At 50.4% G+C, this 24,016-nt stretch overlaps 1 protein-coding gene and 1 long non-coding RNA gene across 3 annotated transcripts in view; one reads left to right on the top strand and one right to left on the bottom strand.

Annotated features, from left to right (window-relative positions):
- Nucleotides 1–10,035, bottom strand: part of CACNA1A (calcium voltage-gated channel subunit alpha1 A) — a 198,743-nt gene extending 188,708 nt beyond the window's left edge. For both annotated transcript variants that reach the window (XM_065576443.1, XM_065576444.1), the window contains exon 1: nt 9,892–10,035. In XM_065576443.1, the coding sequence (XP_065432515.1) occupies nt 9,892–9,902 (11 nt within the window). In that variant the 5' untranslated portion in view covers nt 9,903–10,035. The remainder of the gene's footprint in view (nt 1–9,891) is intronic.
- A 172-nt stretch (nt 10,036–10,207) lies between these two features.
- Nucleotides 10,208–22,878, top strand: LOC112058934 (uncharacterized). The gene is made up of 3 exons (XR_002888106.3): nt 10,208–10,471; nt 12,398–12,537; nt 20,684–22,878. It is a non-coding gene; the product is annotated as an uncharacterized LOC112058934 (long non-coding RNA).
- The last annotated feature ends 1,138 nt before the right edge of the window (nt 22,879–24,016 follow it).

Genomic DNA, 24,016 nt, shown 5'->3' with positions numbered 1-24,016 from the left:
TGAGTTCAGGGAAGGCCTAGCTAGCTCATTAGTCAAGCCTGACCTAAACGCAACCCCTTCTCCTAGTCAAGACCAGGCCAATGAGATCTTGCATTATAAATGCATGAAACTATTAAGCACCATCATATGGAGCATGTGGCCTGGTTAAAACTGCAGGCTTATAGAAAAGCCTCATAACACAAGAACTAGGGGTCACCCAATGAAATGAACAGGCAGCAGGTTTAAAACAAATAAAAGGAAGTTCTTCTTCACACAGCGCACAGTCAACCTGTGGGACTCCTTGCCAGACTGCAAATGGAGGTCTCATTGCAAAGCAGGTAGGGCTGCCCATGCTAGCTGGCGTAGGTAACAAGAGCAGTGCAAAGCAGCATGGACCACGGCATGGGCCAGCAACCCAAGTACATAGCCAGGGCCCGTGGCAGGCTTGTAGTGGGGCAGGAAGCTTCCACCACTCTGTCCCCACGGTCACCATTCCCCACCCCAGCTAGAACGGGCATGCCTACCTGTGCTGCACCCACACCTTTGCCTGAGACTCAGCCTGTCACCCAGCAAGGAGTTCAGGCCCTGACTCAGTGCAGATTGGTAGCTGCTGGGGTTTGCCATTTCTTTATGGCCCAGTCTCCAGTACAATTGTTAATTGAGTTTGTCACCAGTGAGCGGCATGGAGAGGGATTCTGGCCATACACCATACAGCTAATGCTCTGGAAGTTAACAGTGTTTCTCTCCTCTGGCCTGTAACCCATTCAGTGCATGGGTTGGGTATTTTGAAGGGCATCTCCTCTAACATGCCTGTGTGACTGACTGCACTGCACTTCCTTCCACAGAGCTCTGGTAGGACACTCCAGTGAATCACCTCGTGTGTTTCTCTGAATAACTATTGCCCGCCGAGCTAGGGTGACCAGGTGTGTCCGGTTTTCGACCAGAACACCTGGTTGAAAAGGGATCCTGGTCAGCACCACTGACTGGGCTGTTGACTGTCCATTGGCAGTGCCGCGCAGTGGGGCTGTCAGGCTCCCTGCTAGTCTCCACACCACGCAGCTCCCGGGAAGCAGCTGGCATGTCTCCACTCGAGCTCCTACGTGTAGGGGCAACCAGGCAGCTCTGCACGCTGCTCCTGCCCCAAGCACTGCCCCCACGACTCCCATTGGCCAGGAACCGTGGCCAATAGGCGTGCAGGGGCCGTGCCTGCGGATGGGGCAGCGTGCAGAGCTGCCTGGCTGTGCCGCCGCTTAGGAGCCGGAGTGGGGACATGCTGTTGCTTCCAGGAGCTGCTTGAGGTAAGTGCCACCCAGAGCCTGCACCTCTGACCCCTTCCCGGGCCCCAACCCCCTGCCCCAGCCTTGATCCCCCTCCCATCCTCTAAACCCCTCAATCCCAGCCTGGAGCACCTTCCTGCACCCAAAACCCTCATCCCCAGACCCACCCCAGAGCTCGCACACCCAGCCAGAGCCCTTACCCCCCCCCCCCCGATGCCCCAACCTCGTTCCCCAGCCTGGAGCTCCCTCCCACACCCTGAACCCCTCATTTCTGGCCCCACCCCAGAGTCCACACCCCCAGCCAGAGCCCTCAACCCTTCCAGCATCCCAGCCCCTTGAACCAGCCCGGTGAAAATGAGTGAGTGAGTGAGGGTGGGGAAAGCAAGCAACAGAGGGAGGGGGGATGGAGTGAGTGGGGGCAGGGCCTTAGAAAAGGGGTGGGGGCATGGGCGGGGCCTCAGAGGAGGGGCAGGGCAAGGGTATTCAGTTTTGTGCAAGTAGAAAGTTGGCAACCCTAGCCAAGGCACTAGTCCCCGGAGAGCACTGGTGCAAACACATTCAGCCGGCATGAGCGGGGCAGATATCTGATCACTATGAACCTAAGGCTGAATTGGAAATGGTCTCCTAGAAGTAAAAGGCCCCTTAGCCCATCACTGATTCCCACCCCCAGGTCAGTCCCACCAACCTGGGACCCCAATGGAGCTGCCACCCCTAGAGGGGAAAGGCCCTGTATGCCATTCCTCAACCCTGAGCCAGCCTGTCCCCTTGACCTGAGGCCAGCTTCCCTGTCTCAGTGCGAACTCTGCATGGTGGGGCTGGCACCCATCACAGCCCAGAAACAGGAAGAACAGGACAGCTGCTGCTGCCAGGTTGCAGAGAAAAGGTAAGAGAGACAGAGTGAGCTTTGATGAGAACTCAGCAAACATTGCTCTCCGGAGCCCCAGCTGCAGCAGAAGGTCTGAGCGCCCGGCGTGTACACAAAACAAACCTGCCACAGCCTCCGTGGCACATGTGTGTCTATTGTTAAAAAAAAAGTGAGCAGAAAGCATGGGGGAGGGGTATATTTACACAGGAGTAAGGTGGGGAGGCTGCTGATCTGTTTGCAAATTGACAGCAAATAGATTTAATAGACGGCTGAGAGAGGTAGGGCCAGAGGTATCAGGGCTGGGCAGCAAGAACCCATTGAGTTGGGGACACTGGATTGAGATCGAGAGCCTTTCATCTCCACCTCACTAGTTCTAGTCTTTGTTCTGGGAAGGGACTGGGGTCTATTGGTTAGAACAGACAGCTTGCGAGACTTCAAACTAGTCACCTCACCTCTCGTGCCTCAGATTACCCCTCCCTAAAATTCAGTCTGAGATTTTCAAAGGAGTCTGATCTGAGGGAGTCAAATTTCAGTGGGATTTGGGCACCTTTGAAAATCACAGCTTTAGTCTCTAAGCTCTTCCTAGCAGGGACGGTCTCCCACAGTATTCTTGCCAGCAAGTTAAAAAAGGATGGATTGGATGAATGGACTATAAGGTGGATAGAAAGCTGGCTAGATTGTCAGGTTCAACGAGTAGTGATCAACGGCTCAATGTCTAGTTGGCAGCTGGTATCAAGCGGAGTACCCCAGGGGTCGGTCCTGGGGCTGGTTTTGCTCAACATCTTTATTATTGATCTGGATGATGAGAAGGATTGCACCCTCAGCAAGTTCGCAGATGACACTAAGCTGGGGGGGAGTGGTAGATACGCTGGAGGGTAGGGATAGGGTCCAGAGGGACCTAGACAAATTGGAGGATTGGGCCAAAAGAAACCTGATGAGGTTCAACAAGGACAAGTGCAGAGTCCTGCACTTAGGACGGAAGAATCCCATGCACTGCTACAGACTAGGGACCGACTGGCTAAGCAGCAGTTCTGCAGAAAAGGACCTAGGGGTCACAGTGGATGAGAAGCTGGATATGAGTCAGCAGTGTGCCCTTGTTGCCAAGAAGGCTAACGGCATATTGGGCTGTATTAGTAGGAGCGCTGCCAGCAGATCGAGGGAAGTGATTATTCCCCTCTATTCAGCACTGGTGAGGCCACATCTGGAGTATTGTGTTCAGTTTTGGGCCCCCCACTATAGAAAGGATGTGGACAAATTGGAGAAAGTCCAGCGGAGGGCAACAAAAATTATCATGGGGCTGGGGCACATGACTTGCAAGAAGAGGCTGAAGGAACTGGGCTTGTTTAGTCTCCAGAATTGAAGAATGAGGGGGGATTTGATAGCAGCCTTCAACTACCTGAATGGGGGTTCCAAAGAGGATGGAGCTTGGCTGTTCTCAGTGGTGGCAGATGACAGAACAAGGAGCAATAGTCTCAAGTTGCAGTGGGGGAGGTCTAGGTTGGATATTAGGAAAAACTATTTCACTAGGAGGGTGGTGAAGCACTGGAGTGGGTTACCTAGGGAGGTGGTGGAATCTCCATCCTTAGAAGTTTTTAAGGCCCAGTTTGACAAAGCCCTGGCTAGGATGATTTAGTTCAGGGGTGGACAAACTTTTTGGCCCGAGGGCCACATCTGGGTATGGAGATTGTATGGCGGGCCATGAATGCTCATGAAATCAGGGGTTGGGGTGCGGGAGGGGGTGAGGGCTTCAGCTAGGGGTGTGGGCTCTGGGGTAGGGCCAAAAATGAGGAATTCAGGGTATGGGAGGGGGTTCCGAGCTGGGGCAGGGGGTTGGGTGCAGGGAGGGGGTTCTGACTGGAGGTGTGGGCTCTGGGGTGGAGCTGGGGATGAGGGGTTGGGGGTGCAGAAGGGTGCTCTGAGCAGGGACCGAGGGATTTGGAGGGCGGGAGGGGGATCAGGGCTGGGGTAGGGGATTGGGGCACAGGAGGGGGTCAGGGTGCAGGCTCCGGGCGCTTCCCTCAAGCAGCTCCCGGAAGCAGCGGCATATTCCCCTCCAGTTCCTACGCAGAGGGGCAGCCAGGCAGCTCTGTGCGCTGCCCTGTCCGCAGGCGCCACCCCTGCAGCTCCCATTGGACACAGTTCCAGGCCAATGAGAGCTGCAGGGGTGGCACTTGGGGTGGGGGCAGCGTGCGGAGCCCTCTGGCTGCCCTTACACGTAGGAGCCGGGGAGCACCACGGCACGTGCAGTGCAGGGCAAGCCCCCGACCCTGTTCCCCGGCAGGAGCTCGAGGGCCGGATTAAAACGTCTGAAGGGCCGGATGTGCCCCTGGGCCGTAGTTTGCCCACCCCTGATTTAGTTGGGGATTGGTCCTGCTTTGAGCAGGGGGTTGGATTAGATGATCTTCCAACCCTAATCTTCTATGATTCTATGATTCCTCAATGTCTGTACAGCGCCATGCACAGCAATGGAGCTGCAAATATAAAGAGTTGGGCAAACAGCTGATTTTTTGGGTTGGTGGCAGTTCCAAAAAATTAGCTCAGGTTGAAATGATTTTTTTTGTTTGTTTTTTGAGTTTGCAGGGAATCAAGAAAGTCCACGTTGGGCCTTTTTCTAGAGTGGGGATTCCAACCTGGGTTGCTTATGTCCCAGCCTGAGCCACTGAGAAAAGGGCTGGGGGGGGGGGAGAAGGAAGAGGGGGTTACAGCAGCAGCACAACCTCCCCACTTCCCCTTCCTCCCCTCCTCTGCCCATTTTGTGAATGGCCAAAACTCCTGGTGTCAAATTCTCCAATCATTTCAGGTTGACCGATATGGCATTTCTCATCGAATGAACTCTTCATCTGAAAATGTTCACTCAGCTCTAATCTTAATACACTGGGGCTAATCCCGCTCTCCCTGGGGAGCGAGGTTGTAGGTTTAGTTGTTTGGGCAGAAAGGGTTAAGTAGAAGGACCTATGGGTTACGCAGCCCTAGCCTATAGGATAGCAGCAAAGCATTAGCCATCCCCCCTGCTCCTCTCCCACTGCTGCTGTTTCCAAGGCTTTGTGATCACTGCCCAGGACCCATGGCGAGAATGGAATAGCCGTGGGCACAGCTGGGTGAGCAATTCCCATCGCTCATTAACAATTTTCTGCTGCAATGGGCCAGTGACTTCCTACCGAAGCCATTAGGTTAATGTCTCCATGATTAAAACACGCACCGGCGCCCAGCGAATGCCTGCGGAGACTCAGAAAGGGGATGGGTGGGCTGCTGTGCGTGGTACCGTAACCACCACATAAGGTGCTCTCATGCTGACGTTTCATTCTCTGATGACCCGAATCGTGGTAGCCAACCTTAGTCTCCTCGTATGCAGTCAACAAGGTGAAGGGAAATAAAGACTGCATTCTTAACCCATTCAAATTTGCCCAGCTCTGCTAGATACATCAGGGCATAAATATCCCCTTCAGATGCCTGGTCCCATGTACCTAGCCAGCATGTGGGGGCCAAAATCCAACCCCACATTGGCTGTGTCATCACTGAGGATTTGAGGGAGCTGCTAGCACTGAAGGAGCTCCGTTATCCTAGAGCAGCCACTGGCATATGTCACGTGGACTACGCTAGGCGAAGAGTTCACAGTGCAAACAAGCCAGCCCCTTTGCCCTGGCTGTTTCTGATGGCACTTCAAACCACTACCATGAAGATGCCGAAAGATGAACCAGCAGAAAAAGAGTTAAAGTGTGTCACCCTCTCATGGCTTAAAGCTGTCTAGCACCTTTCATCCCAAAGTGCTTTAGAGAGTACAGGATCTGTGTAGAGGTCATTTCACCCACCAGGGGTCACACCAGTTGTTTAACAGTCAACAGCAATGCCGCACAACAGTTTGAGACAGGAAGTGAAGGATAATGCCATTTCCAGTTGAAAACCACTGGGCGATTTAGGGATGAAGAATAAAATTAACTAAACTGGGATTTGCTCAAGACATCAGCGCGAATCTCCCAACTCTTGGGCAAACTACCAGGGGACCTTTAAGGAGCACAAATGGCCCGGCCCCAGGTCTGTGTGTGACTTTTCTTGCAGTTCAGTGCCTGCCAGCACCAAGCCGGTTTAGTACTGCCTGAAGTGGAAGGATGCCCCCTAATAACGAATCATCAACCCCACTTCCCACCACACCTGGATCTTCCTTAGCTGATCAGTCAGGTGCTGATCCAGCCTGACCCAGTTTAGCATCCGAAACGGAACTAGGAGTGTTGCAGGGATTCAGCCAGAAGAGGCCACGTGCCAACCAACCTTCAGCCAAAAGCAGTGATTGGTACTGTTTCTCCTGACACAGGCTCCCATCTTGAAAGAGTTACTACTTGCAGGGTAACTGCCAGGAATAGAACCCAGGAGTCCTGACTCCCTTAATAGATGGATTTTCTATAGTGCCAATCAATATAGTACATCCCAGTTCTAACCACTAGACCTAGGAGGTCTCCGATCCTAATTCTGCTGCGTTAATCACATTCACTCTCTCCCAGAAACAGAACCCAGGAGTCCTGAGCCCCCATCACCTGCTCTGACCACTTCACAATTCCTTCCAAAGCTAGGAAGAGAACCCAGCTCTCTCAGATACTTTCTTACACCCACAGCTCATACTCAGGTGACGTCCTCACTACGGGGGGGGGAAAGAAATTGATTTAAGATACGCAAATTCAGCTACGTGAATAGCGTAGCTGAATTCGACGTATCGGAGCCGACTTACCCCGCTGTGAGGACGGCGGCAAATCGACTTCCGCGGCTCCCCCGTCGACGGTGGTTACTCCCACCTCTGCTGGTGGAATAGAAGGGTCGATTCGGGGATCGATTGTCGCGTCCCGACGAGACGCGATAATTCGATCCCCGAGAGATCGATTTCTACCCGCCATAGTGTAGACCTGCCCTAAGAGCATCTGTTTTTAACCATTAAGCTACATTATCTGCCCTGATTCAGGCTAGAGAACAAGAAGTGGCAGAGATTCCACACCGGAAGGATTTTATTCTCACTGCCCACCCGTCTATCACCCAGATCCATCTCTCTGCCGGAAACCGAATGTTTTTGCATCTCTACAGATGGATCTGCCATGCGAGCATCTCACAGCAGCTACAGCACAAGCTGCTTCCCTATGCAGCACACTTCCTGGTGGGGTTTTCCCCAAGTCATGTGCTCCCTAAATACCTGTCAATAATCTTAATAATCATGCCCAATGATAGCTGTAATTATTAGCAGCAATGCTTTACCCAGCTGTAGCACTTGTCACAAGAGGATCTCAAAGCACCTGGTGGACTCTACTCTGCGCAGCACTGCTGAGGTAAATATTAGTAGTAGTCGGATATAGGGACTGTTGTAAGAAATACATTATTATTATTTATTAGGTGTATTACGGTAGTGCCTAGGAGCCCCAATCATGGCCCAGGACCTCACTGTGCTAGGTGCTGTACAGACACAGAACAAAAAGTCGTCTCTGCCCCCAAAAGGCTTCTAATCTCAGTAGTATGATACTTCACAGATGGAGAAATGGAGGCACAAGACAGTGAAATCGGCGTTTCCATGCATGGCACAGGCAGTAGGCTGTGGCGGGAGTGAGGGGTGGAGGACAGAGGAGATCATTCTATGATCATGAGAAACCCGCACTGAATGGTTTCCAGTTAATCTCCAGACCAATGGAATCCGAAGACTCTTATCAAGTCAGACCCAGAAACTGAATCCTCCATAAAGGTACAGTCAGGGCAGCATGCTCCACCCCTTCCCACACTCCCTAGTATGCCTCACCTTGTTATGGAGGCAGGGATGGCTCTATGTTTTTTGCCGCCCCAAGCACGGCAGTCAGGTGGCCTTCGGCGGCATGCCTGCGGGCGGTCCGCTGGTCACACGGATTCGGCGGCTTTTCTGTGGGTGATCTGCCGGTCCCGCACCTTTGGCGTACCCGCCGCTGAAGCCGCGGGACCGGCGGTCCTCCCGCAGCCATGCCGCCGAAGACAGCCTGTCTGCCGCCCTCACAGCGACCGTGGCTTGCCGCCCCAGGCACGCGCTTGCTGCGCTGGTGCCTGGAGCTGCCCTTGAATGGAGGGGCCTCCTCTAGGGATGAGAGAAGAGTCTCCTGGCTCGCTCTGTCCTTGGCCTGTCTGCGGAGACAGCCAACCAGGGCTCATTGTCACAGCGACTTTGCGAAGCTGAACCCTTGACCACCTTCTTTCACACAGGGGCCTCCAAACAGCTGCCACCTGGCTAAGAGGAGACCAAGCATGGTGATGGCTTTGTGATGGGGACCTGGTCCTACCAGAAGCTGGGCTGAGCCCCATCTGACTCATTCCATGCTTAAGCCATTACACAGCTGTCAGATGGGGACAACTTTTGGCCACTGCTGACCCAAGCTGATTTTGACCTGCAGGAAAACTGCTCCAGTGCTCGTTGAACTGAATCACCCAGCCCTTCCCTACCAAGTCCCTCTGCATCTCCAGCGATGTCTGATCTCAGTCCAGCTCAAGACACTTCCAGCTGCAGCCTCCCAAAGGCTAGACAGCAGACATCAACTCCTCTCCCAGCCACACAGGCTGAGCAATGGCTGAGAAGTGCTAAGCTGGAGGCTCTGAGCTGACCCTTTTGACCCTTCTGAGCTGACAGCTCCCTCGCCCTGAGCTCTGCTCTGGAGATCTCAATAGGTCCGGTCGTGCTAGCCAGGGTAGTGCTTGAAAAGCAGAAAGGGACTGAAAGAGGCAGCTTGAGACTGTACACTTCATGCCTGCCGGAAGCATCTGTTCTGTGGAGCAGACGAGGAGGAGGAGGAGACAAAAATAATCCTGTTGTCTCAGAAATCAATCTCTCCCTCTCTCTCGTTCAGTCTTTTTAAGGTTGATACAGAGAAAGACAAAAGCAGTACTGAACAATGCCAGTAGATTTTGGGCAGAGAAGATGGGAAAACTCCAAATTACTTTTTAACTATGGGGAGAAAGGCCAAGGGAAGGAAATGGGGGTGGGGGGAAGAGGTGCAGTATGAAATATAATGGAGAGGGAAGGGTTTGCAGAGTTCTTATCACCTCAGCAACTCCAACTCCCATCTGCCTCTCTTTCTGTAACAGCACACTCTTCTCTTACTTCCTCCTCCCCCACTCACAGACAGAGCAAAGGCACAGGGGATCAAAACCAATGCTCCTGAAAACCAGAGATGAGGGCGCTGTCCCATGGACCCAGAGCTTGGGTGCTACATCTCAGGCCCCTAGAAATATCCTAGGCAGATAGATTCTAGCTCTGGATCAGACGCTCAGAACTCTGAACTGACAAAGCTCAAGGGAAGGAGTTAAAAGGACTGGTGAGAGGAAATGTCATCAAATAGACACTGACTTCAATGTGGAAGGAGGGCACTGGGGTTCTGGTTAAGACCACCAAACAGAGGCGTTGAAATTGACTTGATCCCATCTTGCTGCTCCTTCCTTTCAATTGCTTATAATCTAGGATGAGCAGGAACCAACACCCTGAGAACTTTGGGGGTGGTGCTTGAAATTTGAACCCCGGTGCTGAATTTTCACAAGTGGCCCCTGCCTTTATAAAGGGCTGAACTAAACCCCCAATGCCAAACAGCCGTGAATGCCACCAGCCTGGAGGGAATCTGGTGTCTGGATCCACATTTTGTGGTTTCATTGCCCTGTCTCATATTTGTATCTGTGACAGTGGGTTTGGCAGCATGCAAAGGGGACACAAATCCAAGAGAGAGATGGCTCTTGTCATCCCCAGAGACTCCTCTCCTCCCACCCTGATATCCGGCATGTGCTACTCACCTGTATCTCATCGGATCGTCAGGAAAGAACAAGAGCTGCCCGCAGCCAGCAAAGGGTTAATGCAGCCAGCTGTGCCCGGCCTCCCATCTCTTCATCTGAAGAAAAATAATTCATCTCCCAGAACGCTTGCAGCCAGAGGATGTGGGATGAGGTGGGGGAAAAGAGGGAGGGTAGATGGGTGAAGTACGGATCCCAGCCAAGCTCAGGGCATGGTGCTTTCCCCCCGGAAAAGCCAGCTTGGAAGAGAACCAGGGCCAGCTGACAGTCCCAGCCGCTGGGAGAAGGGGGGGGGGGGGTAGATTTCCCTGATGATGAGAGGAGAGTAAGAGGGAGGGGATCAGAGATAGGGAGGAGAAATCAATCAGCTTGCTTTGCTTTGTCATCAGTTCTGTACTGACAAGAAGGGGCGGGTGGAAAGCACTGCTTTAAATTGGGGGGGAGGGAGCCTGTACCCAGCTCCCCCACAATCACTTTGCATGTGGCCAGAGAGCCCTCTCCGTCTTGGACTTGACTCCACACAAGGATGTAGTTCTCTGGGCGATCAGTCTGTTAAACCATCTCTCTGCTCTGCCTCTCGCAGGTAAGTCCCATCTTTATTACACCTCTCAATAAAAAGACTGACACCATTATTCTTTTTTCTCTGGGGAAGAAGGGCAGGGGAGGGAATATGATATTTTTCTTTTCCAGCCTATTGTCTGCCCAGTATGTGATTTCCTCCCTGGTTCCCCTCTCTTGAGTTGTTGTTTGGCTCCCCCTCCTTGCTTGGCCGTGTGGTTATTAAGTACATAAAACAATTCATGACAGGAACCCAATTTAAATTATTTATGCTAACCGAAAAAAATGGTAATTAAACTACAGCTGCTGAAACCCCTCAGGCTGCTTCTGGTTACACAGAATGAGTTGACTCTGGCAGCCTCTTCCTGCCTTGTTTTAAATCATCAGTGAGAGGGATTGTGCTGAACAAAACAAACCACCACACAGACGGGTTTTGCTCCTGGGTAGTGAACAAGCCGTGTTGCGCCTGGGGAAACCCCCCTGCTTTAGGATTCAGAGCATCAGGAGCGGTTTCTTTTAGCTCCAGCAGAGGCTGGCTGATACCAAGATCAGAGGCCCAAGAGGTGGCATGGGGGAAGCCTCTTCTGTGATTGCAATTGCTAACGGGGTCACAGGACACACTCAAAGAGAGACCAGAGCTCTAATCTGCCTCTCTGCATGACCTTGGGTAGGTCACTGCCCCATCTGCAAAAGGGAGGTGATGATACTGACCGACCTCTCGGGAGGATTGATGTGGGTTTGTATAACGCTTTGCAAAAGAAAGTCCCTGCTAAATTATGAACATCACTCGTACTGCAGTAGTGCCCAGTGGCTATAACCAGGGAACTGCGCTGGGTGCTGTGCACACCTTTAACAACAGGACCATCCCTGGCCCAAAGAGATTACATGCTGCATGTTAAGGGGCATGCTAGTCTTGCCATAAGGCTGTGATCTGATCCTGCTGTATGTTCATCATAATTGCCTCACCATTAGCTTGGCCTCCAGTCTTCTGTTTGTTTTACCCACCTGTTGTCTCCCATGTTATACTTGGATCGGAAGCTCTTTGGGGCAAGGACCATGGTTTCATTATATGTATGTACAGCGCCGAGCACAACAAGGCCTTCAGCTAGCACCCTAAAAATAGAGAGTAGCTGTGGCAGCACAAGCGCTGGGTAGGGCCAGCCTCCCTGAGCACATACACATCAGAGGCCAGAGGCCCATACCGGGGAGAGCTAGTCCCTCTGTCTGCACACGCTGTTCTATTTTAACTGGAGCAGAGCTAGTGCAAGTCTCCTGGAGCAAGGAATCACACACACCCCCAAAGTGTAGACATACCCTTCGATTTTAAGACCAGGAGGGACATTAGTCTGATCTCCTGTATTTCACAGGGAACAGAATTTCACCTAGTTACTCCTGCATTGAGCCCAATAACATTGGTCACTTGTGGGGCTTTTGAAACCCCCATCCCTGTAGGGGCCCGCTCTTCAGAGCTGCTGACTGCTCACCATTAGAATATATGGAGATATACCTGTCTCCTAGAGCTGGAAGCGACCCTGAAAGGTCATGGAGTCCAGCCCCCTGTCTTCACTAGCAGGACCAAGTACTGATTTTGCCCCAGATGCCTAAGTGGCCCCCTCAAGGATTGAACTCACAACACTGAATTTAGTAGGCTAATGCTCAAACCACTAAGCTATCCCCCCACTTCCTGCTGTAGCTCCTCTGAACACAAAAAAATCAGGTCCAAGACATCCAAAAAATGGGAGCGTCCCAAATCAGTGGCCACTTTTCAATAATCTGGTCATGATGTTTTGTTGTATGTGTCTCATGGCATCTCTTTGGAATGGCCTGGGCTCAAAGCCGGTAGGGGGAGTTCTAATTTTGACGAGATCTCTTACAGAGCGCTACTTGCTTCGGGGGTGATTTGGGCTGTGCCGTTTTAAAACATGTTAACCTTTCATTTAACGCACTTTAGATACTACGGAGATCAGGGCCCCTTTGTGCAAGGTGCTGCACACTACGTAGTGAGAGACAGTAGCTCTACTGAAGAGTTTACAGACTAAATTGGCAAGACAGACCAAGGAGGGAAGTGACTTGCACAGGATCACACAGCAGGTGAGTGGTAGAGTCAGTTGAGGCCACATCCAGGACTTTACCCACTAGCCCATGCCCAAGTGTTTGACTTAAATGGAAATTAACAAAAATAGAATAATAATAAAAAAAATCACTTCTCTCTCAACATGTTTCACTTCCTTAGGACCTTTGAGCTCATAACCCAAGTAGCTCTCCAGTTAACCACAGGGCTTGGGGTAGAAAAGACCCAAAGTTTTGAGATATAAAACAGGCAGGAAAAAGAAATTAGAAAAAAAAAATCAGGCCTTTTAAACACACTATAAAGAAACAAAAAAGAGCATTTTTAAAAAATCTTTTGCAGGTCACCTTTTATCCCATATTTAAATTTCCAATAATTAGAAGATCAGATTTATTTAAAGAGAAATACTCACTAAGGCATATGAGTACTACTGTTGATTTCAATGGCTGCATAAAGTTACTCAGATGCTTCAGTGTTTGCAGGAATAGGACCGGAAATTCTCCCTCAGTCCAGATTCCCTACTACGCTTGCACAACCTTCTGCCCCCTCAGCTTCGAAATAACAGATTCATGAATTCATAGCCAGGTTTACAGATTATACAAGTGTCTGCACCCTAGAACATCCCACAAAAATAACCATTGCAAAAGTAGGTAAGAAATTACATCCAGATGGATGCTGCATCGTTATACTGCCAGCAATCTGCCTCCCAGACTTGTGGGGAAGGAACCAGAGACAGCTGCAAACAATAGGAAAGCGATTAGAACCATGAGAGACAAGGTGGGTGAGGGAATATCGTTTATTGGACCGATTTCTGTTGGTGAGAGAGACAAGAAGAGCTCTGTGTAGCTTGAAAGCGTGTCTCTCTCACCAACAGAAGTCAATCCAATAAATGATATTACCTCACCCACCTTGTCTCTCTAATATCCCGGGACCAACACAACTACAACCACACTGCATATAATAACCCCTAGTCAGAATTTGTCTGGGAGACCCTCAAGGTACACTTGGGTGCTGCAAAAAGCAGTGTGACTCAGCAGAGGGTGCTCTCCCCTCTGAATCAATGCTGACCCTGGTGTTATTCTGTTCTATATAGGTTCTTATGCTACATTCCTCACCATAATATCTGAGCGCCAATGCTTCAATGCAGTATTACCAGGGCCGGCTCCAGTGTTTCTGCTGCCCCAAGCGGCCGGGGGTGGGGCGGCACAAACACTGATCGGCGGCACTTCAGTGGCTCCACCGCGCCACTTCGTTCTTCTGCAGAATTGCCACCGAAGAGCCGGACGTGCCGCCCCTTTCCGTTGGCCGCCCCAAGCACCTGCTCGCTGCGCTGGTGCCTGGAGCCGGCCCTGAGTATTACAGCACATGTGGTATGAGTGACTCAGTAGGGGGTACTCTCCCAGCTGAGTCCATGCTGGCCCAATACTCCAGTGTGGTACTAGGAGGCGCTGTGCTGCAGCGAGTGGTGTGAGCAACTCACTGGGGAGGAATGGAGTATGTGAGGGGCTCTTCAGTTTCCTTCAATACCCTCCCAGGCTTTTCAGATCATGGAAATCCAGGTAATTTTGTAGTTTATAATTCCAGTAGCTGACATCTCCCATCCATTCTCTTGTTGTTTCCCCCTTCATCTGTCTCTCTTCCCCTCTTTGCATCCACTTCTACCTTCTCTACCGTCTGCATTTAAAATCCTCCTGCTGCCTTCATTTTGAGTCCAACTTGACCTAATTCTATTGGGAGCATCCAAACTGGAGCCTTTCTGAGGGAGAGAAAGGGATTATATCTTCCAGTGGGGCTGTTTACCATGTGGATTTGATTCTTCTTTGTAGGGGGAAAGTTTCTGGATCTCACTACGGCAAATGAATTGGCTCAGGCGAGTGGGAATGGCACGGCCTTTCACTGCTTTGCATTTATTTGTAGTCCCCAGAGTGCAGATCGGGGCCACGGGGCCATACAAACACATCCTGAGCATGGTAGTTGTTCCCATTGATGGGATGCAATGAATTTGGTAGGTCTCAGCCAGGCCCTAGAGGGTCATGTGTCTTCATCATATAAGCCATTGCTACAACTGGCCCCCTTGTTTGGCCAGTTCCAGACCAGGCCCTTGAGCCCTTAAATTGGGGGGCAGGAGTGGTGGAAAGAAACTAATGCGAGAGAGAGAGAGGAGAGACTCTGAAACACACTAGGAGGCATTTTCCATCCAGATCAGCATGTTCCAAATGCGTTCAGCTGGGAGGGAGATCCTGTCCCGTGGGACAATGGCCCGTGGAAAGGCATCACTGGAGGGAGGGGGGCAGCAGGGACTCAATCTCAGCCCCAGAAAGATGACCTGCAGCTCCATCTGTTGTTCAGAAATGGATCCCAGCTGCTCGGATCTGGGTCCAGTGGGTATTGGCTGCCACCGGGTAAGGGTTTGAAGCCAAAAGAATCCTGGATTGACTGCAAGCCCCAAATCTCTCTGTCTTTAATATGAATCAATGGTGGCTCACTGCAGGGCTGGGCTTTGGAGTCAAGTTTCTTTTCATTGTCGTTACAGTTAATGCATAAATCTTGTTAAGCATCTCCAGTGCTCAAGTCTAGCTAAGCACGAATAGCTCCATAAAGACCAGTTGCAGAAGTCCCAGTGTTCAGGAGTGTAAAAGGATTCCGGAACCAGGGCCGGCTCTAGCGTTTTTGCCTCCCCAAGCACAAAAAAAAAAAAAAGCCGCCATCGCGATCGGCGGCAATTCGGCGCAGGTCCTTCGCTCGGAGAGGGAGTGATGGCCCCGCCGCCGAATTGCCGCCGAACAGCCGGACGTGCCGTCCCCCTTTCATTGGCCGCCCCAGGCACCTGCTTGCTACGCTGGTGCCTGGAGCCGACCCTGTCCGGAACTGATTTACATATAAAACATTTGGGTGATACTTTATTACATCAAAAAACAAAAAACAACCCTACAAGGAAAGAACACAAGGTTTCAAATTCAAGCACATTCAAGAGCTAGGGAATTCCAGAATTAAGGTTGATTCGCCCTGGAACAGGGTGCACTGCCCCCTAAAGGGCTGGGGGTCCTGGAGCCACCCAGCCCTGGTTGAGGAAAAAGCTCACCTAATGGAGATCTGCAGAAGGGAGCCTGGTGCCTATGGCAGGCTGTAGTGCAAGGGGGAGAAAGATGCCAGGGGAAAAGCCCCTACAGGAGACACTGGGTTAGGGCTGGGAAAGGCCAAGTTTATATGGGGAATTTATGTTGAACTTCTTTATTGTGTTTGAAGAACAAACTCTGCCCTGAAGAAAGGACTTGAAAAGACTTTGTGTATGGTGTTAGTCCTTCCTGGGCTGGGTGGACAGGCCAGAAACCCAATGAGCCCCCTTGTGCATGTGCATTATGATAGTCTTTACATGATCATGAACCAACAACCTTTAATTCTGGCATTTACTAGCTTTTGAGTTTGCTTTTAATGTGTGGGTTTTTTTTTTTTTTTGATGCAATAAAGTATAACCCAGATGTTTACCCTAGGAGTCCATTCTCCAGTCAAATCATAAATACAGGGGAATGATCATGTGGGAAAGGCTCTGGATTGGGCCTCAGAAGATCAGGATTCAATTCCTAGCCATGTGTATCTTCGGCACATCACTTAGGACCGTTTCCTCAAAGAAATTTAGGCTCCTAATTTCAATGGAAGTTAGGAACCTACATACCTTTGAGGAGCTGGGCCTTAATTTCTGTGTTTCAGTTTCCCCATCAGTAAAATAGGGGTAATAGTTCCCTACCTCACTGGGTTGTTGCAAGGATAAACTCATGAGTGTCAGTAAGGTGCCTGGACAGCACAGTGATGAACGACAGCTAAGTACTTAGTCAGACTTTAGATGCACTGTGATGATGCTCTTTGAGTCACTTCCACTCATTCACAGAATGGGAAGGTTAACTGCATCTCTGAATGACTTATTATTCTCACCCCTGGTGATTCATATTGGATAAAAGCAGGCAGGAAAAAAGGAGGAGCACTGGGAGAAGGGTGGCTAGGAAGTCTAGAGGGATAGAAGTGGGGCTGCAGAGGAATAGAGAAAAGGAGGGGAGATGGGGGTGGATCCACATGTTACACAAAAAGTGATCTATACACAAGCACTATAAAAAAGCTAGCCTGTTACATCTGTACACATGTTGTGTCCCACCCCTCTAATGGCTGACCCACCTAGATGCTAACAATCTAGTACTGCTATCAGTGAATGGAGTTACTCGAGTGGTGGAGAGCCTGGGTTCAAATCCCAGTGTTTTACAAATACCAAGAATGAGTGGTAAGGTACAAAGTGCCTCTGGAATGACCAGAATCTGTCTGCAAATAGACTGATAACTGCTCTAAAAGAAAAGTAAATGAAATGTTAGGGCTGGGATGTGTCAGTCATCTAATGGAGTTAGCCAGCCGGAGCAGAAATGCCAGCACCTGCATGTATCATAGCTCAGATTAGTTTAGGAGAGTTCTTTAGTCAATATGTTTCGACTGGGAAGGAGCAGATCTAGTTAACATTGTTGAGGTTTGAAGAAAACAAACTGGCTGCTCCCATGTAGCCTGGGCCAGGAAGATGCACTGGGGCTGATGGATATGCCTGAGATGGAGACTTTCGGGAGCACTGATCGCACTAGGATGAAGGCGGCAGCTTCAGGAGAAGGGTGGGGAACTGGTAGTTGCTGGATAACGTGGTGTAAGAACCAAGAGGAGAGGATTCACTTCTAGTTCAACTGAACCCCAAAACTCTGCTGAAACCACCATAAATTGACCCAGGATTGGGCAAGAGTGTGCACCACACAGACAGGATACAAAGCTCCTCAGCATTCAGTGGGTGTTTGGGTCTGGGGAGTGGGGTTACATCTGTGATAGCAGCAGCAGAGGGAAAGCTTAGAACTCGATCTTGAGGGACGCCCCCCTCCCCATCAGCTGTTTGGGGCTGATTGAATTTGGGGTTTTCCTTTGCTCCCATCTCTGCTGTGACCCTCCCCCCCGTAATTATCAGGGAGTTCATTAGGCAGAGAAGGAGCTGCACAAAAGCAGGGAATTCATCACAACTGACCTGTTGCCCTTTTGTCAGTGTTGGCCAATAGGCCCCTATCAGGCTCTGTGTCAATGGGCCAGGGAGCATGGTGGTGCCTTAGCACTGTGGAGGGGATAGGGAGGCATTGAGCAACTGCTGTGGTGCCCCAAACCAGTCAGTTTCTAGAGGTTGCCTTCTGGAGCAGGCCCAGCTCCTTGCCACGTGAGACATGAATAATAATTCCCCAGAGCCTTCCATCCAAGGAGTTCAAAGCACTTTACAGACATTAGTTATGTTTCCCAAGTCCCCTGGGAGGTGTGTCAAAACCATTATCTCCATTTTACAGATTGGGAAACTGAGGCACACAGCGGGGACGTGATTTACCCCGGGCCAAAGAATGAATTGGTGAAAAGCCTGTATTGGAACCCAGCAGTCCTGACCCCCAATACTCTGCTGTAGCCAGTGGACCTCATTCTGTCCCACAGAACCTAACTTTCTGTCCCTGCACAAACCACTCGCCCATGCTCCATCCAATTTTATAGGATAAGAAGAGGGAGGATGGCACAGAGCTTAGTGCACTAGCTAGGAGTTGGGCAACCTAGGGACTCCAAGGGAAGAGCACCTCCCACTGAGTCACTACTTCCAGCAGCATGCCTGGGCTTTCTTAGAGATTTCACCATCCAAGTACCGGCCCAGCTTAGCTTGAGAGGACCCACGGGGAGCAAAGCCCTCACAGCCCGGCTGCTAACACGCCCAGGTCTGGGTGAGCTGGATTTCTCCATGTTCCCAGCATGCCAGAGTCACATCTGCTTACACTCTGCATCCTGAATGTGACATGTCGGAGAAAATTAAACAGACCAGAAAATAATTAATGACTTGAATTAAATCACCCAGTGAGCATCCCCTAAACCAAGTTATGCTGAAAGATAAGCAGGAGGAGATCCCTGTGCTGGTGGCTTTGGTCCAGCTGTATCTATGTGAGCCATAAAGGCCGAGTTAAATCATGCTCCCAGTCAGGGGTCCGGGGCCCCTGCCACAGTTCTGTGTAGAGCCCCTTGGTGTAGCGGCAGGCACTATGCAAGCTTTCATGCGCTGCTCGGCCAAGGCACCTCCATCCCATTCATCAGCACCCAGAGCAACTTCCAATCCAACTTCCTGCACCTCAAAAGCTGACTTGTGGCAACTACAGCTAGCCCTGCTCCCACACACTGCAGCAACCGCATCTCATTGCCTGCACCAGCTCCTTCCCTCTGTGATTCCAGCACTGGGCTCCCCACACGCAGAGCTCTGCTGACGCCTCCCACTCCTCATCTGCAGCCCCTTGCTATGCCAGCCACGGGCTTCCCACTCCATCCTGCCCTGTTCCATTCCGGAGTCGAGTTTCAAGCTGACCTCAGTGTATCACATTCAAAACTGGAATTTTCTCACAGCTCCTCTGTGAAGGCCAAAACTGTGGATTTGATTAAATTGCTTTGAGTTTGGGGTCTGTTTGCACATGGAGGTTACAGGCCCTGAAGGATTCAGATTACTGAGTTTCATACCTGTCTGCTCATCACCTATACCATGAAGTTAACCATGCTCTCAGCAGAGGCTGATAAGCATATTAGGAAGGAAAACTCCACCAGGCAATGAATGTTACTGCTAAGGATTCAGCCAAGTTATTTAAACTCATTTTTGTACTGGCTGGGTCAAAACTGAGAAAGGGATCTGGCAATTTCCACCTCAAAACCAGCTCATGGAAGGGAAGTGACAACTCCTTCCAGTGACTCCAATACGGTTGCACTTTGATGGGGTCTCCATTGCCAGTTCTTCTCTGCCTGTTTCTTTATGGATAGCTGTGGCCCTTTCAGCTCATGCATCTCCTCCAATCTTTAACCCCACAAAGGCAAAAAGCCTGGACTGGGAACTGTCTCAGCTCCCCAAATAATGGAGCGGAACAAAAACTCTGGCTGCAGAAGTCAGGAACCAATGATTACGCTAGAAAGAGTTAGAAGACTTTCCCATCCATACATTTCCCTGTAATTGTAGCTGTGTGACTTATGCTTATATGTGCTACACCTTAAAGTGTCTGCCATGTTGTGAGGCAGAGCTGACGAAGGATGCTCCAGAGGGGAGACCCACACACTGGACTCTCTCCCTCATGGAGACTTTATTTCTCTTCCGTTGTTTTATCATTTTCCTTAATCTACAATAAAAGATGCCTGGAGTGGAATTCTATGGCTGCCTTTTGTGGTTGTATGAACAGCCCAGTTATATATGTAAAGTGCTTAGCAATCCTTGGACAGGAGCGTCCAGAGAGGGGTGTTATTACCTCCAGAGGATTTCGTTTGTGATATTTATGAGGCAGAAGCCTGTGAGTGATGTGGGAGAATTTCTAGGAGGATGGACAGCGCCTCTGCTCTAAGGCAGAACTGCAGCCACTGGTGGAAAAAGGATTAGAGAGGGGATTACCTGATGCGGAGCTGATACAGCTGACAATCAGAACTAGTTTCAGCTCAGGACTCCTGGCCACAGAGTGAACATTTGAGGTGCTGCATATTTTCTCCGGGATTAGCAACCACCTGAGAGGTGGGAGGCGGTGATGGTAGTACCCAAATCACAGGCTGTTATCCACTAGTGGGGCCAAGACAGCATGGGGGGTACTGGAACCTGATCGCCTTCAGGAGTCAAAACGGGGCCACTCCACACAACTGTCACTAGCACGCTCCTCATCGGCCTCCTCCAGCCCTGGGCATGTCTCTGGCTGGCTGTGTTCCCTGAAGAGCACAGAATGGTCTGGGAGTGGCCCCCACAGGGTCCAGTCCCAGCCCTTCCTCATCAACACGTTTCTTGCATCCGGCCCAGGAATGGGGAGGTGGATTGTTTGAAGCTAGCTAGAAAGGGGTCCCTCCAAGACTGGTCACAGGCACTTTGGCAAGGCAATGGACAGACAGCATGGATGCATTTTGGATTGTTTGGGGGCTTGCCCTGCCCGGGTGAGACCTGCTGTGGGATACACGCTCCAGCTCTCTATATCCAGCCCCTGGAACCCGCATTAAAGAAACGAGCAGCATGCTCCTCTAGCTAGTGGAAGGCATCTTACTGAAGTGTTTGTCCCTTTTCTTTATTTTTTTCTGTCTCCCGCTTGCTGTGATTCACTCTCTCCTTTCTTCCGTTTTGTTTCAAAGCCTTGTCTCAGGAGACCTCTGCTTTTAGCACCCGGCATCCAAGAGCGCTTTGAAGGCTGCACTCCCCCTCTATCTTCTTCACGCAGCACAGGCATCAGCAACAACAGCAAGTGGAGCCCTAGCATGCACCGGGCCTTCTCCTTCGCTTTCTGGGCCTCACCCCGACCTCCTTTGATATTTGTGCCTCACCGTTCATTCCATTTGCCCTTCTTTCATAGAATCAATCATAGATTATAGGACTGGAAGGGACCTCGAGAGGTCATCGAGTCCAGTCCCCTGCCCGCATGGCAGGACCAAATACTGTCTAGACCATCCCTGATAGACATTTATCTAACCTACTCTTAAATATCTCCAGATATTTCCCAAGGACTTTGGGTGGGCTCCCAAAGTCTGAGCCGAACAGCTTAGTGGGACAGACATTCAGTTCACACCCAGAAGTGTCCTTGGTAGCCTGGAGGGTTAAATTGATCCACTTTTTAAACCTGCAGCAGACTGGCATGAGAATCGCTGGATAGCAAGTCCTGCTTACAGGGGCAGCATGAGCCATGCAGGGCTAGCTTCCCATCATCACTGACACTTAGGCACGTGCCCCAGGTATGCCACTGCAGGTATGCCGCTGTAGAACTGTTGTTTGGACACTTGCTCTAGCACGGAAGGGGTTTTTCCATCACGGTCGTAAATCAACATCCTCGAGAAGTGGCAGCTAAATCAGAATTCTTCTGTCGACCTCGCAGTGTCTGTACCAGGGCTTTCGTTGGCTTTACTACGTCTCACAGGGGTGTCAATTTTTCACACCACTGGAGGATGCAGCTACATTTTAGCTGTAGCTCAAGCCTATGTCTACACTACAGGCGCTAGCACGGCAGAGCTACTGCGCTGAAGTGTCATAGTGTAGAAGCTTCCTACAGTGACGGAAGGGGTTTTTTCCATCTCCGTAGTTCATCCACCTCTCCGAGAGGCAGTAGCTAGATTGCCAGAAGAATTCCTTTGACCGACTCACATCGACATCAGGGATGGCTCAGTTACATCGCTCGGGGGATGAATTTTTCACACTCTGGGCAAGACAGCTAGGTTGATCTAAATTTTACGTGTAGATGAGGCCCTAGGCTTGGTCTACGCTGAAAAATTATATCAGCAGAGGCACATCGATCAGGGGTGTGAAACATCACACCCCTGACCAACATAGCTATGCAAACAAACCCCCCAGCGTAGACACAGCTATGTCAATGGTAGTGTCTTCACTGAAGCACTACAGCATTGCCTCTCGACAAACCCTTTGTTGGGAGGGGGGGTGTTCTTACATCGACAGAAAAACTCCTTCTGTCGGTATAGGGCCAGGCTGCATCTGTACAATGGAGCTCTGCTGGCCTGGCACAGTGTCTGTAGTGTAGACCTCCCCTTAGTTCTGTGCTCGGGGGAGGGGAGTTCAGTCCTCAGGCTACAACGTTCTCGACCTCTTCACCCTGACTTGCAGCAAGACAGGGCAATCAGTGACTATTACAAGGGTGGTTTTGTGATGGAGATATCTGTCCCTCGAGGAACTGGACTGAGAGACACCAAACTTGTTTCCTGTTGTGGGAATGAATGGGTGAACTGATCCATTTCTAAATGCCTGCAGGAGGTGCACTCCCTGGTCTGGTAACTCCAGCATGAGTTTGGGCTGGCAGGTTTTTTAGTATCTGGTAGCGCATATAAGACAGAGTTTTCAAAAGCACCTAAGCGAATCCTATCAAGAGTCAATGGGACTTGTGCTCCTGATTCACAAAGGTGCTTTGGTAAATCCCACGCTAATGTGAGACTGTTATGGAGAAGGACAGCAATGCTGAAATGAATTGGTCAGTGTGTGCAATGCTGGAGTGAATTGAGTTGAGCAGTGTGTACACTCACATGCACATGCTAGTTTGAACTGATCCATGTGTACACACACACTTCTGCTTCCCCTGGATGGAATCAGAACTGCTTCACCATATGTCATAAGCCCTATATCACGAACAGAGATTCCTGCTTAGCTCAAGTGACACAGTCTGTGCTTTTTGCAGCAGGAGTATCCGAGTTCTATTGCTGCCGTTGCTGTGAACAGCTGTGCTGTGCAGTGAGTGAGTGACAACTGTGGAATGCCACTGTTTTGTCACCGCGCATTCTGGGTTTGAGATTCAAATTAAAAATTGAACCGCTTCCTTTAAGGGGGAAATCAAACCAAAGGGAATATGGTTAAAATTCTGTACTGTTCTCCTTTTCTTGCATGGCTCTTGGACATAGGGACAGAGGAGGGTTAAAGAGAGAGAGAGAGACACCTACACCCCCCAGGAGATCTGTTTGTCTCATGCATGATATACAAGCAGGTCTCCCAGATCTATTGACTTTATAACACATTGAGAGTAATAAATACCCCAGAGACAGACTGCAAGGAGAACACACACACACCAGCATCTGTCTTCTAAGGCAGATGGGCTGCACGTTCTTTTGGCCACAGAGTGTTCCCAGGAACTGTTGTGGTGTTGGATACGGAAGGATCGCAGAGGGTGGGTGGATGGCAAGACAGACATATGGCTTATAAATATTCCCCCATTGGGAGTGTCTTGAGGAGGGTCAACTTACCCGCAGTGAACGAGAGCAGTGGCAACAGCACCTTGCAATTATAAGGCCGTGCAGAGGATCTTGATGTGTTTTACATGTATCCTCAGAGCCTACCACCCCTCATTAATTAAGCTTCAGTTCCTCTATGAGGTAGATAATATATTGTCTCTGTTTTACAGATGGGGAAAACAAGCATCCAGAGGGGAAGAGCCTTGACTAATGTCACACAGCATGCCACTGGCAGAGCCAGGAATAGACCCCAAGAGTCCTGACTCCCATTTCTCTGTTCTAACCATTAGGCAACATTCCCTCCCAGAGACAGGAATAGAACCTAAGAGTCCTGACACCCAGTTCTCACCACTAGGCAACACTTCCCTCCTGGAGCCAGGACTAGAACCTAGAAGCCCTAGCTCCGAGTGAGAGGGGCAATGGAAAGAAGCAGTGGAGACTGGTAAGATCAGAACATCGGTAGGTGAAATTGACTCACAGAAGTGCCATTGAGAGCCAGTCAGGAACATAGGACTGAAGGGATTCCTGGGTCACCAGATCCAGTCCCCTCCTTTCTCAGGCCACCCTGCCATATCATCCCATTCATAAACTTATCAGGCTCCATCATCACACTAGTTAGGTTATTTGGACCTACTGGGAAGCTGTCCTAGAACATCCTCTGATGCTTAGAAACCACCTTCTAATTTCCAGCATATACTTATTCATGACCAGTTTATCCCCATTTGTTCTTTTGCCAACATTGTCCTT

This window comes from Chrysemys picta, chromosome 22 (genome assembly GCF_011386835.1).
Source record: "Chrysemys picta bellii isolate R12L10 chromosome 22, ASM1138683v2, whole genome shotgun sequence".
NCBI classification, from domain to species: Eukaryota; Metazoa; Chordata; order Testudines; family Emydidae; genus Chrysemys; species Chrysemys picta.
This window is presented reverse-complemented; position numbering and strand designations above follow the sequence as displayed.